The sequence below is a fragment of the Sciurus vulgaris genome (genome assembly GCF_902686455.1).
Source record: "Sciurus vulgaris genome assembly, chromosome: 2".
NCBI classification, from domain to species: domain Eukaryota; kingdom Metazoa; phylum Chordata; class Mammalia; order Rodentia; family Sciuridae; genus Sciurus; species Sciurus vulgaris.
The window spans coordinates 152,389,608-152,407,474 of record NC_136462.1 but is presented as its reverse complement, the minus strand read 5'-3'; the positions used below and the strand labels follow the sequence as shown (position 1 = coordinate 152,407,474).

Sequence of the window (17,867 nt, the reverse complement as noted above, 5' to 3'; positions counted from 1 at the left end):
CATGCCCAGGAAGGCGGCAACGGCCCAGCAGAAGGGACTTTCCTGGCAGCATCGCGGCAAGGAGCGCGGACTGTGAGTTTGTTCTGCTGTGGTTCATGCTTCCTGCAAGCCTTCTAGGAGGCCGAACGCCGCAGCCTCTCCTCACATCCCGAAGAGCCTCCAGTATTCTCTGGCCCTCGGGCTCGCCCTACACTGCCCGGGCTCCGGCCTCCGCAGCCCAGTGCCCTCTGCCCGCGGCGGTGGATGGCATGATGGTGCGGGGAAGGCACCGTGGCCTTGGCCAGAGTCGCGGGGGCGGCGGCAGTGGCGGTGGTAGTGGGCTCCCCAGCGGCATGCCAGTGCCCCCCGGGCGCGATGGCTAGCGGCAGCGCTGGGAAGCCCACTGGCGAGGCGGCTTCTCCGGCTCCTGTGAGCGTCGTCGGTGGAGCCAGCTCGCAGCCGCGAAAGAGGCTGGTGTCCGTCTGCGACCACTGCAAGGGCAAGATGCAGCTGGTGGCCGACCTGCTGCTGCTGTCCAGCGAGGCTCGGCCAGTGCTTTTCGAGGGTCCCGCCTCCTCGTGTGCGGGCGCGGAGTCCTTTGAGCAGTGCCGGGACACCATCATCGCGCGCACCAAGGGGCTCTCCATCCTCACCCATGACGTGCAAAGTCAGCTTAACATGGGCCGCTTTGGAGAGGCCGGGGACAGTCTAGTGGAGCTGGGTGACCTGGTGGTATCTCTGACCGAGTACTCAGCCCACGCCGCCTACCTGGCCGCTGTGGCCACACCAGGCGCACAGCCTGCACAGCCAGGCCTGGTGGATCGCTACCGCGTGACACGCTGTCGCCACGAGGTGGAGCAGGGCTGCGCAGTGCTACGAGCCACCCCACTGGCTGATATGACCCCACAGCTGCTGCTGGAGGTGTCGCAGGGCCTGTCGCGCAACCTCAAATTCCTGACGGACGCGTGTGCCCTAGCCAGTGACAAGTCAAGGGACCGCTTTTCGCGCGAGCAGTTCAAGCTGGGCGTCAAGTGCATGAGCACGAGTGCGTCGGCGCTGCTGGCCTGCGTACGCGAGGTGAAGGTGGCTCCCAGTGAACTGGCGCGCAGCCGATGCGCACTCTTCAGTGGGCCCCTGGTGCAGGCTGTGAGTGCGCTGGTGGGCTTCGCCACTGAGCCGCAGTTCCTGGGTCGCGCGGCTGCTGTGAGCGCCGAGGGCAAGGCGGTGCAGACCGCCATCCTGGGTGGTGCCATGAGCGTGGTGTCAGCCTGCGTGCTTCTGACCCAGTGCCTCAGGGATCTGGCGCAGCACCCTGACGGGGGCGCCAAGATGTCGGACCACAGGGAGAGGCTGAGGAACTCGGCCTGCGCCGTGTCTGAAGGCTGCACCCTGCTATCTCAGGCTTTAAGAGAGAGGTCTTCGCCCAGGACTTTACCGCCAGTAAATTCCAATTCTGTGAATTAGCAACACCCCCCACCCCATACCCCTTCTTCCACCCCCAGGCTAAAGGAAGACACTTATTCTCTGCCCCTCTCCATTTATACCAAAGAAATCATAGGTGAACCCCACCCCCACCCCCACCAAGTTAAATGCCCAAGAGGAATCTTCCAGAAGTCAGGGCCACGCACACAACTCATATGCACCGGAGAGCCCAGGTGTCAAGTAACCCACACAGGAGTGGGGAACAGAAAATGGGTAATCTGCTAGCCGTGGTTTCACCCGTACCCTACTCGTGTCCGTCAACTGAATTTTATTATTAATTGGGCAGGAAGGAGGTCATGGGTTCATTTCTTCTTTTTTATTTTAATTAAAAGAAAGGTTACCTCAGTTTTCACTCCTTAGACATGGATGTAGCTACCTTTTTTATGTTATTTTTTTAAGCAGTCGTGTTGAATTAGGAGTATACTTGGTGTGGAAAGAGTATGACTTTGCCTTGTGATTTGCAAATGGGGGAAAGCTACTGTGAGCGTGTTTTATTTTTAATTTACACCATAGAGTGATCCCCCCCCATGTCAAGTTTTTACCTTGCATGTACTGGAGTATTTATTTCATCTATTAAAATGTTATGTTTCTCAGATGGCTTTTTGCAATTATTGTTTTTCAATAGTCATTTTGTATGGTTTATGTCATAAGAAAGGGACAGTGTGAAGGCCACTTTCAGTAGTAATGAGGTGGGTCCCCAATTCTCAACCTTTATGATTTTCCTCAAGAATTATTCCTTTGAGCAGCCTAGGATTCATAAAGAGACAAATGTAAAATAAGCTATTTTTGAAGACAGGTGTCAGGAATGTGATTGAATTATGTATAGTACTTGGTGTGAGCTGTTAGTGGGGGTTTTTGTCTTGCTTATTGCTTCTTATGGAAAGTAATTTAGCTTCCTTTGTCTCCACTCATCTTTCCATCATAATGATCTGAGGTTCAGGTCTGATTTGTATTCTGCCTGTCATTTTCAGATTAAAGCACTTCCTAATCCTGTGTGGGCTGACTTCTCAGCTCAGAGGATCTATGTATGGAACTTAAAGTACTGTCTATTAAGTAAGAGTATTTATCTTCTTTCAGGTAGATGGGTCTATTAAAATAAGATCCCCATAATTTTAGGAGAAAAAATATACAGGGTTCTAGACTGTTTCATTGTAAAAGATGTAATCTGGAAAGTAAGAATTAGTGTAATTGCAGGCAAAAAACTTATTTTTGTGACCTTGTTTTCTAAGGTATGCCATGGTTGATTGTACATTGAAAGAATGCTTTGTTGATTGAAATTTGGAGTATGTTAAGGTAGTTTGTGTGTTCTGCAGACATTTAAGGGAATTTTTGGGGGGAGTAGTGGAATGGATAGTTTTAACAAGCCTAGTTAAATGTTGAACATTTTCTTACTAAAAGAATAATAACTTGTATTTACAATTCTTGAAACCTGGGAGGGCCACACAGATAAAAACTTATGTACTTTAAATTTGTACAGATTACATTTTTTTCCTTAGGATTCGTTATGCTTAAACTTTTGCAGTTCCCACAGATCTAAAGAGAATTTTTCACTGTAATACATTAGAGAGAAGAAAGTCATTTTGACTGTTTTACTTGCTTGAATGACTGTATTTATTACAAGAATGTGAAATTCAGTGCGTAAATATCTTTCAACCTGTTTTGTGTAAGGCTTAGGCCATTTTGTTGCTTGAATTTGAAATTTGAGTAAGTCTTAAAGTGGCAGGATACATACATTTTTCATAATGGCCCAGGGGCCAGTTGTTTTTCTTAAGGACCCCGTAGGTTTATACTTTTAAAGTAAAGGATGAAAGTGGCCTTGAGTGTTTATTTCTTCCCTCTGTCCTTCTGTAAAATTTATCCGTATCAGGTTCAGGAAGATTTTGCTGGGGAGAGGGAACTGATGTGCCAATGACAAATCTATATGAATATAGAAATTCTTGCTTTATTGAATGTGTACAACTAATGATGGAATCTGTAACCATATGGCTCATTTGACCTATGCAGATCACAAAAGAAACAACTGAAAGGAGTAGATACCAAGTAAAATAAGAACCAGAAATCTGTAAATTTAGTATTTAGTTAAGAAAAAAGAATTGCTAGTGTTTTCCTGGACTCATTCCTCACAGAAGCAATTTTTGGGACAATTCAAACCAAAAAAATGGAAAGGAAAAAATAAAACCACTTTCTCTATCTGCTTGGATGAAGTTAACTAGCTAGTCTCCGAATTAATTTGCTCTTAGCCAAATGATAGTTGCTCTCAATGTACCTGGCATGTAATATTAAAAAAAAAAATCTCTGTCCTCAAATTGATAAAAAGTTTCAAATTTAAGAAAAGTGGTACTTAACCTCTTTCACCTACTCTGTCCATGAGGTAAGATTCAGGGCTTTTCTTATAGCAGGTGTCTTGAAATGAATTATACTCAGATTTTTTTTCCAGCAGATTTCAAGAAGCCAGAGTGAGGAACACACTGCACATTATTTCTGAGTGTCTGCATCGCTTGGCTAAGCAAGGAACTTGGGCACAGGTCTTTGGTCATTTTAACTTTCTTCCAGTGTACCAGGTTGCTAAACTTGTTTTTTAAAATATGGCCTGATTTTTTTAAAAGGAATATCTCAGACCTATTTCATAATAGGGCTTAATAAGGTCAGCAGAGATACTGGTTCCAGGAATAAAATCAGAATGGCCTGACTTCTCTTTTTGAAAAATTTTAAAGTAAACCACACTGCAGTTAATTTAAGACATCAATCCGTCAGTTCTGACTTTTGAGGGCAAGGTTTCTTACACAAGCTTAATGCATACCATCTTGCCCAGGGGTTCCTGAGAACCTTGGAATAGTCATGAGAAAAGGAAATCATTATAGTTCAGTCTCTGAACAAAGCCATTATTTATGACAGTCAACCCAAGCTAATGGGACAAAACAGGCTTTCAAACACAGGACTTGACTTAACCAGAAAAAAAAGCACCACTCTTTGGCTGTTTTAAGTCTGGCCTTTATTATTCATTCTGCGTTGATGTTAGCAAATGCAAAAATTAACTGTGTGTGTGTGTTTTCATTCCTGTGTTCTCCCCCAACCTCTATAATTCTGCAAGCATCAGTTAACATCTGATTGGTTATTTTACACTTTTCTTCTTGAACTAGCTTAGAGATCTAAAATATTTGGCAGTTTGAAACAGCTAATTTTAACAGAAACACCTGTTTTTTTTTCCCAGCAAATGTGACTATGGTAACATGGAGATCAGGCAGAAGATTGGAAAAGTGACTGCCAAAGCCCTTCTGAGCAGTACTCTGTGATGTGAGAGGGCTTGGGGAAGAAATCCATAAAGGATTAGTGGCACTTTTACCTGCTGCTCTTCCCAGGCTGATCTCTGGCGTCTGGCGCCTGAAAGAACACTTTCCAATGTGGACACAGATACTGTGTTCCCTATAGGCAAATTCTCTGGGTTTCTTATTTGGCATATGTTGAAGTCCTAAGTAAAGTTATTCTTCAGGATCCTTTGGATACAGACGTTTTCCGCTTTCCACATGGTGGTAGAATGCTCAAAATTTTAAAGAAAAAGTGTGATACTAGCATCTATGATAGGTCAGTTTAACTGTAAACCCCTTAAGGTTAAAGGTGATAGTCCCTTGGTACACATGTAGCCATTTTTTGAAATCAGTGTGTGTATAAGATGCCTGTAGCACATATACATGAGCAAGTAGTAAACTTGTTCCTGGAAATGGAAATTATAAAGGTCATTCATTTGGTAAATATATATTGGGAGCCAGCTGCCTGTGCTAGGCACGGGGTAGGACTGAGTGAGACAGGGGCCCACCCCTTGAAAGTTTGCTGTCTAGACCCAGTATTGCTTCAAGTGTGCTCCAGACCCAAAGAATCAACATCATTCCTACATGAGGTCTGTTCATTCAGGAGCTCTCAGGGTGGAGCTTTATAATGTACTCTGCAAAATACCCAGGATACTTTGCAGAATACTCAGGAAATGTACCTTTTTAGATTGACTGCACTAAGAGTTAGGATGATCTTTTAAGTCTCATGCTCTCCTTATTGGTTTCAGATGCTACATCAGCATCCCCCATCACTTACACAGAACCTCATCCCTACCCTGGACCTTGCTAGAACCTGCTTTTTGGAGAGATCTCCAGGTGATTCTTGGTATATTAAGATCTCGTAGCATTGATTTAGGAAATAAATATGGTGGCCATAACTGAATCGTGTATACTCTCTACTGTGGGAACTTGAGCATTTGTTTTGTTTACTTAGATCTTTTCAGTTTGTAAATCACTTTCATGGGTATTTCATGGGTATTATGTAAGCAGTTTCGTAGAGCAGTCTTAAGAGGTAAGCTGGTATTACTCACTGTGCTTGTCATCTAAACATTTGTGCCTCTACTTTCCCATTGTAAAAATTAAACCAAATACTTAACAATGGATTTCCACAAAGTGGAAGGCTTTGTGATGAACTCTGTAAAATAGTTCTATCCACTTCATAAAGTGATGTCATTCAAAGTTGTGTTAAAAGCCAATTTCCCTCCAGTTGCAGTGGTGCATGCCTGTGATTCCCAGAGACTCAGAAGGCTGAGGCAGGAGGATTTTAAGTTTGAGGCCAGCCTTAGCATCTTAGTAAGACCCTAAGCAACTTACCAAGGCTCTGTCTCAAAAAATAAAAAAGCTGGGGATGTAGCTTAATGGCAAACCACCCCAGGTTTCAAACACACAAAAACAAGGATGATGCTCGTTAAATTTTCACTTAGAACTTAATTTTTAAGGTATGTAGGCATTATGTGTTAGAAATGCTACAGCAAGTTATTTTTGGAACTGACAAAAATAGATCATCTAATATTTCAGCCGTCTTGATGGAAACATCTCACTCCATAGCAATTTCTAATATATTATTTCTTTTTTTTATTGTTGTTTTGTTGTTTTGCGGTGCTGGGGATTGAACCCAGGGCCTTGTGCATGGGAGGCAAGCACTGTACCAACTGAGCTATATCCCCAGCTCCTAGTATATTACTTCTTTAAATGGAGCCTGCTGTGGACATTATTACATAGGTGTGGCTTGTGACTAAAGAGAGTCTCATGAAGAGCTTTATATCCCATTTGGCTTAGCCACAATGACTGATAGTTCACAAGAACATGGTTTTTCTCCCTGGAAAAATAATTACCTATATAACTAAAGCAGAGGTTTAGTGTCAACCAAATAGATAGGAAATCATTGTAAAGATGCATCCTCATTAGTGGCTCAAGTGTTCTAGTTTCGCTTTATGTCTTTCTAAAGCTCAACCAAAGCTTCTTGCCCACTGATGATTCTAGAGACACTGACAATTTCTGACTTCCCTAGCCCTTTTTATCCCAGGCAGCTATGGAACACTAGATAGGTTCCCTCTAATAACGAATGAGTGCATAAGCCCATTGTTACATAAGGTCAAGTTGCTGATAATGACACTGTTTAGAATAATATCAGTTTTAGCAAGGGCGATGGCAAAATTTCTGATTTAGCAAACATTTGCTAGTTTCTGGGACAGGTTTAGGTATGGTCTCTATATGTTGTGTTTCTACAACAAAATACCTTAAGCAGCTAATTTTATAAAGAGAAAAGGGTTATTCAGCTCACCAGCTCTGTTCTGGAAAAGGCCCAGCTGCAGTCACATCATGACCATCATTTAATAAGACGTCAGAAAGAGAGATTGAAATCCCACAATCCTTCACAAGGGTATGTCTCCAGTGACCTAAGACTCTCACTAGACCTTGCCTTGTAATAGCACTACCACCTCTCAATAATGCCCACCTGGGGACTAATCCTTTAATTACAATGGATCTTTGAGGGACACTAGCCATATTCAAGCTATAGCACTTATTTAAAAGTAGTTACTCAGAGTCACACAACTACTGTTAGAAACAATCCTAGAAACCCTGTCTTTTATCTTCCTCAATAAAATCAATCAGATTGCTGTTTGCCTTCCATAGAGACATTTTCCAAGTACAATAACCTTTTGTGTTACAGTTTGTAACTGAACAAAACACACCTGGGAAAGCATAGCTTTCAGTCTCATTGACTGATTAAGGAGTTGTTAGTAGGCATTGCAGTGACACACCTGAGCATCTCCTTCAGTTCTGATAAAGTGTTTTAGTGTCATGGGTCCTTCATGAATACATGAGAGTTATTCATTTTATTTTTGTATTTTTTGTATTTTTTCAGTACTGGGTTGTTGGGTTCTCTGTGCCACGTCTCATGTGGAGGAGGAAAGGGTTGACTGCTGGAGGAGGATGTTGGCTGTTTTTCTCTATTACCCAAAAAAACTTACCTACTCAGTAAACACACGAGAGCCAATACACTTTTTATGAGAGGGGGTGTGACGGGTCTAGCCATACCAGCTCTGGCCTCTTACAACAACTGTGTCACCCAACCCTCCTTTATTTGTAATATGCAGGTAAAAGGGGGATAGGAGCGGGAGGAACTTCTGTGATAGACAGGATAGGGTAAAGTTAGGGGAGCCATCCTTTTAGGGGGAAAATTCCAGAAGGAGACAGGGAACCACTCTCACTCAGTACTTTTTTGGCAGTTCCTAGAAGCCAGGCCTCTGCATCACATGGCTCAACCTAATCTGATTCTGGTAAATAAGGATGGGTTCCCACATTGGGTATTGAACCCAAGAGCATTCTACCACTGGGCCAAATTCCCAGCACTTTCTATTTTTTATTTTAAGACAGGGTCTTGCTAAATTACTGAGACTAGTCTCAAACTTGTGATCCTTCTGCCTCAGCCTCCCAAATTGCTGGAATTACAGGCATGTATGGTAGGAATTATTCACTTTAAATGCTACAAGGAAAAGATTTTAAATATTTTTAAAAAGTGGTCTTGCTTAATCTTTTTCACATAAACATGTCTGTGAAATTCTGTGTAGTGTGAATGTCTGTGCATTGTGTTGGAGCTAAGAGACTTTAGATATTTCTATCTTCTTAAAAATAGTTTGAAGCTAGGTGTGGTGGCACATGCTTATAATCCCAGTCGGTGACTTGGGATGCTGAGGCAGAAGGATTGCAAGTTCAAAACCAGCCTCAGCAACTTAGTGAGAACCTGTCTCTAAATAAAAAATAAAAGGGTCTGGGAATGAGGCTCAGTGGTTAAGTGCCCTGGGGTCCAATCCCCAGTACCAAAAATAAAGAAAAGTCTGAGAAGTGAATTCTGCAGTGTCCATTAGAATTTCACTTAGGTTTTTGGAAGGAAGGACTTTCTAGTTGCCTAACCTAAATCTTCCTCTTACAGAGTTCCCCAGACACTCAGAATACAGGATGTTAACTGGACCCTTGTGGTGGTGTCAAGATATTGGGAACCTTACATTGGATCATTCCATTGTTTCCCATAGACATTTCTCAAGAATGACTGTACAGATGAGGATTTTGAACCAAATCACTAGGTGGGAATATAGAAATGAGCTTTGGAATGCAGTGCAAGTGATAGAAAGGTAAAACAAATTACAAGATTCCAGGCTGAACACCCTAACTAATGATCCTAAAGATCTTTTATCTGGGTCTTTCATTATCTGGGGCCCTCATAGTCTCTAGTTTTGATCAAATTGTCTACATTATCCTGGTAACCAGGGGAAAGATGTTGGCATTAGACCCTGTCTTTTCTATACTCAGTGCCAGGTGACCAAATATAATTTTAAGTGGGAATTTCATTGGATTTATTTTCTGTGCAGCTGGAGGGTAGTTTTCAGTTAGAGGTTGCAGGTGCCTTAAAGAGTGGGCTTTATTCCAAGGCCTAAGGCTCATTTTCTTTTCTGCTTCAATTTCTGCTCCTGCAGAGTATAATGCTATTTCTGGATTGGGTCTGCTCTGCAGAAAGCAGAACATCTTACCCATTTAAGCTACTGGCCTGGCTTTGGATCAGCAGCCCTGGGTGGGACCCACGGGACCAACTTGCCTGCAGGTGGATTCTGGGCCTGGTTGCCAGTTATCTTTGTGGATCACCGAAGCTGAGGTGGGGCAACTGAAGAGGAATCTAGCTGGAAGAGTGAGGGCTTCCTGATAGACTGGGAGTCTTCCAAAGCTATTAGACCGTCTTTCACATCTCTGATATTCCTCGAGGTGACCAGGATGCTCAATAAATGTTGAGTGAAAGAAAAATAATAACCTGCAATTTTTGAGCTCCAACTATGTACTGTAGGAACTTTGTACTGTAGCTTTCAATTCTTAAAGCAACCCTTTGTGGTATAAAGAGTTCACAAAACTAATAAACCAAGGGACAAAGTTATGACATAAGGTCTGTTCTAACTGAGCCCAGCATTCTCAGCTACATGCTACAATGAATGAGTGAATTCTTAGGATGGAGTCCCTCTGCTCTGGAAGTTAAAATACTTCAACTTTTTTTTTTTTTTGTTTTTTAACCTCACCAATGAAAATTCCAGTGGTTTTATCCTGAGTGTCACTTAAGCCTTTAGCCTATACCCCTTCTGGGCTGTTTGCAGAGGGCTTTAGGTCTCCATAGCCCCCTTGTAAAAGACTTAGTGCTGATGACACGGACAGGTGACTTTCCACCTGCTGCAAGTAGCTTGGGTCCTAAAGGATGCAGAAAGATTGAACTCTAATCACACATCTTTATTATTCACCTGCTTGTGATAGTTCCATGGTTTTCCCACTGATTTGGGTAAAAACCAAACTCCTCATTAGGCATTTCTAGCTAGTTTGGCCTCTCACAGCTTCTTTGCAAACGCCACCTGTAATCATATTTATAGAGTTCTTTCCATTGTCATGCTTTTTGCCTCTGAGCTTTTGCACCACTGTCTCTTCTTGGACCAGTTACCTGGCATCTGATAGTTACCAAACACAGTAGACCCTCATTAAACATTTCTTCATGAAGAAATATAGTGTTTGCATTATATCTATCTTTCAGAGACGAAGAACCCCAAGAGTGCAATGATTCATTGACCTTTTTCTTTGTCTAGGTTTCCTTTAGTTAGTTACCATAGTTTTTCCAGTTTTCCTACTTAGAGCCTTCAGCATGTACTCCCACCCTCAACTATACCACCAGCATCCTTGCCTAGGCCCTCATTGGCTGTCACCTGGACAATGAGTCTCCCTAGCAGTGGCCTGCATGGCTTGGCCAAGTTAGGCTTGCTTTCATGACCTTCTCTCTTCCCATCAGTCATGCCTTCTGCATAGCAAACCCAGGTCCTATACTGTAATCTCCAGCTGTCAACATTTCAACACATTTATTGAATGTTGAGAGCATGCCACTGCACTTGTCCCATGGGAAACAGGACCAGGCCTTTATTAAGCTGTGGTCATCATGTCCTGCCACCCCTAGTCCAGGTTTCTGACTTTGCATAATGGATCTCAGGCCATCTCACACACTGTTCCTATCTCTGTGCTTTGCTTTTGTTGGCCCCTACATAAAATATCTTTGTAGTCTTTCTAAACAATTGGTAACCCCTTGAACCCAGATTACTCTTAGGATTCAAGGATTAGTCCTGTTGTCTGTGCTGTAGATCAAGGCTGCCTTGACATGCCTAGTGGTTTGTAGACCCTCCAGGGATTTGGGTGAATCCAAGGGGAGATCTGAGAAGCCTTGGATGAACTGAGTTCCCTTCCTTCAGTTTCCTTGGGGTCTTGGCTAAGTTAGGGCTCTGGTCTATGAGCCATGGTTGCCAACTTTGTTTTGATTTGTGTTCCTCTCCTCAGGGTGGTGCTGGGTCCAGCAGGGGTCTGGAAATGATACACCCACTCTGGGAAGGGAGCCTTTTTCCAATGCATGGTCTTAGAACCATATTCCCCAGGGAGCCCTTGAAGCCAGCGTGAGCATTGACTGAGGGAGTGAGTCCTGGCTTTCAGTTCCATAATTGTTACAATACAAAAATTACTCATGACTTTTCATAATCAGGTTTGACTTATAATAACACACTTAAACCAGGCTCTTGGGGAAACGGTGCCCAGTAGCGACCTCTGCCTCCTTCTCTGCCTTCCAGGTGGAGTCTTCTGTGGATTAAGGAAGAAGCTGCAGCCTTAGGGAAGAAAAAGGGGTGTTATGCCAAAGCCACCAGGAAGCTCAGGGAGACTAGAAGCCTCAGGAGCCTCAAAGTCACCAGAAAACAAGCATGTAGGCCTTTGGACTGAATTTCCAATGTGTACCTACCTATCATTTGAATAGTTCCATCAAATATTTTTTACATTTGATTGTTGACAGTAGATGAAAATATAAGATTATGGTTATTTTAACTGGGCGTGGTGGTGCACGCCTGTAATCCTAGCAACTTGGGAGGCTGAGGCAGGAAAATCCCAAGTTCAAGGCCAGCCTCAGCAATTTAACAAGACCCTATCTGAAAATAAAAAAATAAAAAGGATTGGGGATGTTGCTCAGTGGTAGAGCAAGGGGGAAGAAAAAGATTTTTGAATTAAAGGAATGTTTGAAACAAAACTATCATATATAATTATTTTTCCTTCCACAACTTTTCTAGTTCAGTAGTTCCAACTATTAGCACTGAAGTTCAGGTTTCCACAGAGCAGTAAGCAGATAGAAAGAGTTGCTACAGTGAATGACCACTAATGATTTCCACAAAAACTGAAATGAATTGCTTGAGTCCCCTTTCTAGGGGTACCAACTGGTGGGGGATGGGGGTGGGCACTGGGTCACCACTGGGAGCCTTTATCACAAGCCAGGCAGCTGTGTTGTGGATCCCAGTACAAAGTCTACCAAATGACCCTGGCTTCTCTCAAATGTGGTTTCCAGGTTTGAAAGGAATTTTGTGAGGACTAAGGAAAGAGGATAATGACTTTAGTGGCCCTGCTTTAAGCACATGCAAAAACAGGAATCAGAGACACAATCTAGGGGCCTGTTCTCCCGGTACAAGGAAGACTCAGAACTCACAGTGTGAAAGGACAGCTGTAAGAGGGGAAGTCTGTACTTTCTGTCTTTGGAACTCTCTGCCCTCTCCCTAAACAATCCCCAAATGTTTCTTACTTATTTATTTACTTTTAGTACTGGGGATTGAACCCAGGGCCTTGCACATGCTAGGCAAGCACTCTACCACTGAGCTCTATCCCCAGCCTTTTTTTTTTTTTTTTTTGAGACAGGGTCTTGCCTAGTTGCTGAGGCTGGCCTGGAATTTGTGATCCTCCTGCTTTAGCTTCCTGAGTAGCTGGAATTATGGATATGGGCCACTGTGCCTAGCATCACCAAATATTTCTTATTCTAGGAGCTTGCATTCTACTCCCTGGAGATTAGCTCACAGGAACTGCAGACAGGCTCACCAACCTTCTCATAATCACCTGCCTTTAATTTCCTTGGGGGAACCCAGGCCCAATTTCATACTCCCCTTTCTATCAAGTCGATCCAGTCTAAGTATCCAGGGTCCTCATCCACTGCCAACCTGGATATACATTTTAGCTGGTAGCTCCTGGAAACCTACTCGTGCCAGGCATCAATGATACAAATGTTAGCCCCATTTTCTATGCTCAAAGAAGGATTAATGCTCATGGAACCAAGAACATAACTTGATTTTTGGTAGTGATCACCAGATCCCCAAAACTGCAAGGCTCAGAGGAAAAAATTTGAGGTAGTACCTGTGGAGGCAGAATATTTCAGGAGAGAAATCTGGACTCAGTGCTGTTTGAATCACTCAACTGTCCTCTTTCTGTCCTTTATGCTCAGTGTCTTATCTGTGAGCATCAATTTCAATCCTTGCATCTTCCTCTCACCCCAGAGGGAGGTTGTCATACTACTTGGCTTCATCCGACTTATAACTGAAACTGACAAAAAAGATGATTGAGATTGCACTTGGTGACTTGTCTCCTGGGAGAAGAGTGCTTTGCCCTTTTAGAATGGCCAGGGGGTTGCTCTGGGGAAGGGGGTGGGTCAAGGGGCCCAGCTCCATCTCTACATGGGCCTGACTTTTCAGAGCCGTCAACCTCAGGCTCTGGCTGGGGAATTTCTCTTAATATTAAAGACTGGAGAAATATGTAAATTGTTCTGTAGATGTAAAATAGCCTGATGGAACTGGAACGTGGGAAGAAGTTGGAGATTTCACGAGTTTCAGCAATTTGTTACTGAATGTTATAGCAGTACTTAAAAGTTTCAACTTCTGGTACAATTTGGAAGCTTTGGATATTGCATAATGTTCTGGGCAGGCAATAGGGAATTGGCTTCCTTGTCACCTAGACCAGTGGTTCCAAGACACTAGCCAAGGACCAGAGCTTATCTGTGACAAAGATTTCGCTTCTGAGCAAAATGGAAAAGAGGATTATAAAACAGAACGTTTTTACTCTCACGGACTTTATTCTGAGATTGTATTCTCCCACCTTTGTTGTAGCAGGGCATCCCACGAAAATAAGGGGGGTAGTTGCAACATTAATTATCAATGTTTTTTGGTGCTTCCAAAAAAAAATAAATCTGACTGTACTCTAAAATCATAAAGTCTGAGAACCACTGGCCTTGATTACTCATGAAAATATTTTGAGTCCTAGGTTCTTTTCCCCTTTAGTACATGCTAAAGTTAGTACAATCATTCTTTTAAAACTATGTGTAAAAGGACTGGGGAGATAGCTCAGTTAGTAGAGTGCTTGCCTTGCACTCTAGCGGGGTGCGGAATATTTTCAAAGGTGAATCCAAGTGAAGAAGCCTTCTTAAGATCTGAGACATCTGTGTCATAAACAAAAACCACTACTTAATTTTGTAGTCAATTCACCTTGGGTTTAACCAGGTGAGGAATTAACTCTAGATAACTTAGGATAGACCATGCCTGTGACTCTCAAGCTTGACTGTGCATCAGGATGATCAGGAGGGTTTATTAAAAACAATTTGCGGGACCTCTTCCCCGAGTTTCTGAATCAGTAGGTTTGAGATGGGGCCTTGAAAATTGTACTGTTAACAAGTTCCAAGGTGCTGATGCTAGTTAGAACCACACTTTGAGAACCCCTGGAGTGGGTCACTGATTCTCAGCCCTGGGTACACATTGGATTCCCTTGGGAAATTAAGAAATGCTGATGCCTGGGTGTTACCATAAATGTTTGAAGACTGGGGATCTTGAAAGGACCCCAAGTAATTGTAATGAGCAACAAAGTTGGAGAACCACCAGACTGGGTAACAGATTTAACCCTGAATATCTTAGTGTCCTAATCACCAAAGTTTATTTCTTTTATTTTTTTATTTTTGGTACTAGGGATTGAACCCAGGAGTAATTAACTACTGAACCATATCCCCAACCCTTTTAAAAATATTTTATTAGAGGCAGGGTCTTGCTGAGTTGCTGAATGCCTCCTTAAGTTGCTGGGACTGGCTTGAACTCTCGATCCTCCTGCCCCAGCCTCCTGACCCACTGGGATTAGTTATGCACCACTGCACCTGGTTACTGTTCTAATTTTTGCATCAGCCCTTCCGATGATTTTTCTATACATATTCTTTAATATGTGTAGAATTTTTTATTATATATATTCTTTTAAATTATTTTAAAAAATTATTTTGTAGACTGCTTTTTAAAACATTTTCTATTTGGTTAAAGTTAAGTTCATTAAAATGTTATTAAAATGCAGTTTTAACAGTATATCATGGTATACCAATTAGTCATTTTCTCATCATCAGACATTTTAGCTGTTATTTTGTCAATAGTTAAGTATTATAAGTGGTACTGGTAGGTGATATGGGAGTCTTCGGTCAGAGACCTGACTGGGGACCCAACAAATCAGATCTGGCCACTTTGCCCCAAAAACAAAACAGAAAAGCTAATGGCAAAAATCAATCATGAAAGGAACTTACGTTAGTGTAGCTACCCTGGGAAAATGGGGAACCCATAACCTTAGCTTTGTCACTGAGGGGCTGACAATGGCTTTGAGGTTTTATAGAAAGGGGAATGAGGGTAAGGGTTGGGGGTTGGCATAACTGGAGGCTTTTCAGTGGCATTAATCAGGTGTGGTATGTCTATTATTATCTTGGGATTGGCCAGGCCAGGTCTTGCCCAGTGAGGAAGTTTCTGGTGTCTGAGGGGTAACTTCATGTCATCATAAGATGTTTATGTTCATACCTGTGGTTCCTGGAATCCGAGGTGACTCAGGGCAAAGGAGACAAATGCAAAATGGAGGCAGAGATGCCAAGTCTTTAATCCTGGTTTAAGTTACTCAGTGGACATTTGCAGGCCCAAGTGAAGAGTCAGTTCTTATAACACATGGATAGCATTAAGAATGCCAGCTCCAAGGCTGGCATTGTGACTCAGTGGTAGAGCGCTGCCTAGTGTGTGAGGCACTGGGTTCAATTCTCAGCACTGCATACAAATAAATGAATGAAATAACAACTAAAAAATTTTTTTAAATATAAAGAATGCTGCCTCCATATTTCTGATCATTTACTTGGATAGATTTCTAAAACTGAATAGTTTTTTAAAAAGTTATCTGTTACTGTTTAGAGCCGTCTTTGCATTTAGTGACACATATTTAGTAACTACAAGGCATTGATGGGGAAATTATTGAACTTGGTTCTTGCCTTCAAGTAGCTTGGAGTCTAGGTGAGGAATGTGATAGAAACAGAAATAGCTCTCACCCCAAGGAGAAAGAGAACTACTGTTACTACTATAAGTAGTTTTCCCAAAACCATCCTGCTTTGTGGAACATGAACTCCTAGGACAAGATTTCAACACTACCAGATGCCATGGCACTGTCCTGTAATTCCAGCAACTCCGGAAGCTGAGGCAGAACAATCACCAGGTTCAAAGCCAGGCTCAGCAATTTAGCCAGGCCCCAGGCAACTTAGCAAGACTCAGTTTCAAAATAAAAAAGGGCTGAGGATGTAGCTCAGTGGTAAAGTGGCCCTGGGTTTAATTCCCAGTACAGGAAAAAAAAAAAAAAGAATTCAGTGCTGCTATCTGGCAGTCAAAGACTGAGTTCTCATGGGGCTCATTCCACACCCTACATGACTTCGAGCAAGCTGCCCTCTAGTTCTTGGTTTCCTCATCTTTAAATGAGGTCATGGACTGGGTCCTTTCAAATGGTGCCAATTCATGCCCTTTAAATAGATGAAAGATATGGGCAAGATGAGTGTGCATGTTCCTTTTTTAGGTATTTAATTATGTCTAACAATCTGGGATAGTTTCTTTAGGGACTCACTAGAAGGCATGGGGTGTCCCAGGGTCCATTTCTGCCCTGAGGCTCTAGGATAACACCTTTGTACAAACTACAAAAATGATGAAAAGCAGAACTTTTAAAAGGAAGAACTTTGGGGGCTAGGATGTAGTTCAGTGGTAGAGCATTTGCAAAGCATGTATGAGACCCTGGGTGCCATCACTGGGCGGGGTGGGGGGCGCGCAGGATGGGAAGGAAGATTTTTTTAATGAGATACAATGTATTGTAAGAAAATATTAATGCAAGCAATATAACTGACCAGCTATGTATGAGGTACCTTGAAATCCATTACATATATTATTTTATTTAACACTTATAAAACTGTGGGAAGTAAGTGTTTTATCTCCATTTTGTACATAGGAAACTTAGAGCTCAAAGAGGAGACTGAACTGCTTTATAGTGTTGCCCCAGGGAAAGTGAGGTCATAGACAAAAATGCGAAGAAAAACAAGATAAAGCTAATTCTTATCCTTTGAGTCTATAGACTGAGGTCAAGGTCTAATAAGGGTATTGGGGGAATTTCTTTAGAAAGCTAACTTTTTTTTTTTCTTTCAGAACTGGGGACTGAACTTAGGGATCACTCCACCACTAAGCTATACCCCAACCCTTTTTATTTTTTTTTACTTTGAGACAGGCTCTCATTAAGTTGCTTGGGACCTGCAAAATTCCTGAGTCTGGCCTCGAACTTGTAATCTTTCTACCCCAGCTTCCCATATAGCTAGGCTTACAGGCATGCAGCTTGATATTTTCTTTAGAAGGATAATTGTGATAGTAAGAACTTTAGATTTAGATGCTGTGTTTTTAAAGTAACAGCCTTCCCTCCCCAACTCTTCCCTTCTATGACTCCAGTGCATTTTTTCATTTGCCACAAACTTTCATTTTCTTCCCTCTACGGTTTCTATTTTCTTAGGATGAGCCAGATAAGACCTTGACTCACAAAACAGTTGATAAAAGCTGGTAGTTAGGAGGCTCAAGTTCATTTTGGCTGTGGAACAAATGCTAGAATTGGAGCTTAGGATTCCCAGGCAAGGATATTTTTCCCTAAAATGTGGCTGGATTGTTTAGTGCCACAGGGGCCCTTCCCTGTGTTGGCAGCAAAGGACAATGAAAATGAAAATGCCAGGTTGCTGAGAGGAGTCCTTGTAATTCAGTGTCCTTTGCTCCAGGCCTTCCTAATAATAGCTATCACCTATATGATACTGTGTTCAGAAGGCATTTACAAGCACCCATGCACATTAAGTCATTGAATTCTCATGATAACTCAAGGATCATCATCCCCATTTTATAAATGAGAAAACTGAGATCC

The 17,867-nt window shown here is 42.5% G+C and overlaps 1 protein-coding gene across 1 annotated transcript; it reads left to right on the top strand.

Moving 5' to 3' along the window:
- The first annotated feature begins 219 nt into the window (after nt 1-219).
- TLNRD1 (talin rod domain containing 1) lies at nt 220-2,056 on the top strand. Its single transcript, XM_079123704.1, has one exon. It carries the CDS (start codon nt 355-357, stop codon nt 1,441-1,443), a length of 1,089 nt encoding a protein of 362 aa, XP_078979830.1. The 5' UTR covers nt 220-354; the 3' UTR covers nt 1,444-2,056.
- The last annotated feature ends 15,811 nt before the right edge of the window (nt 2,057-17,867 follow it).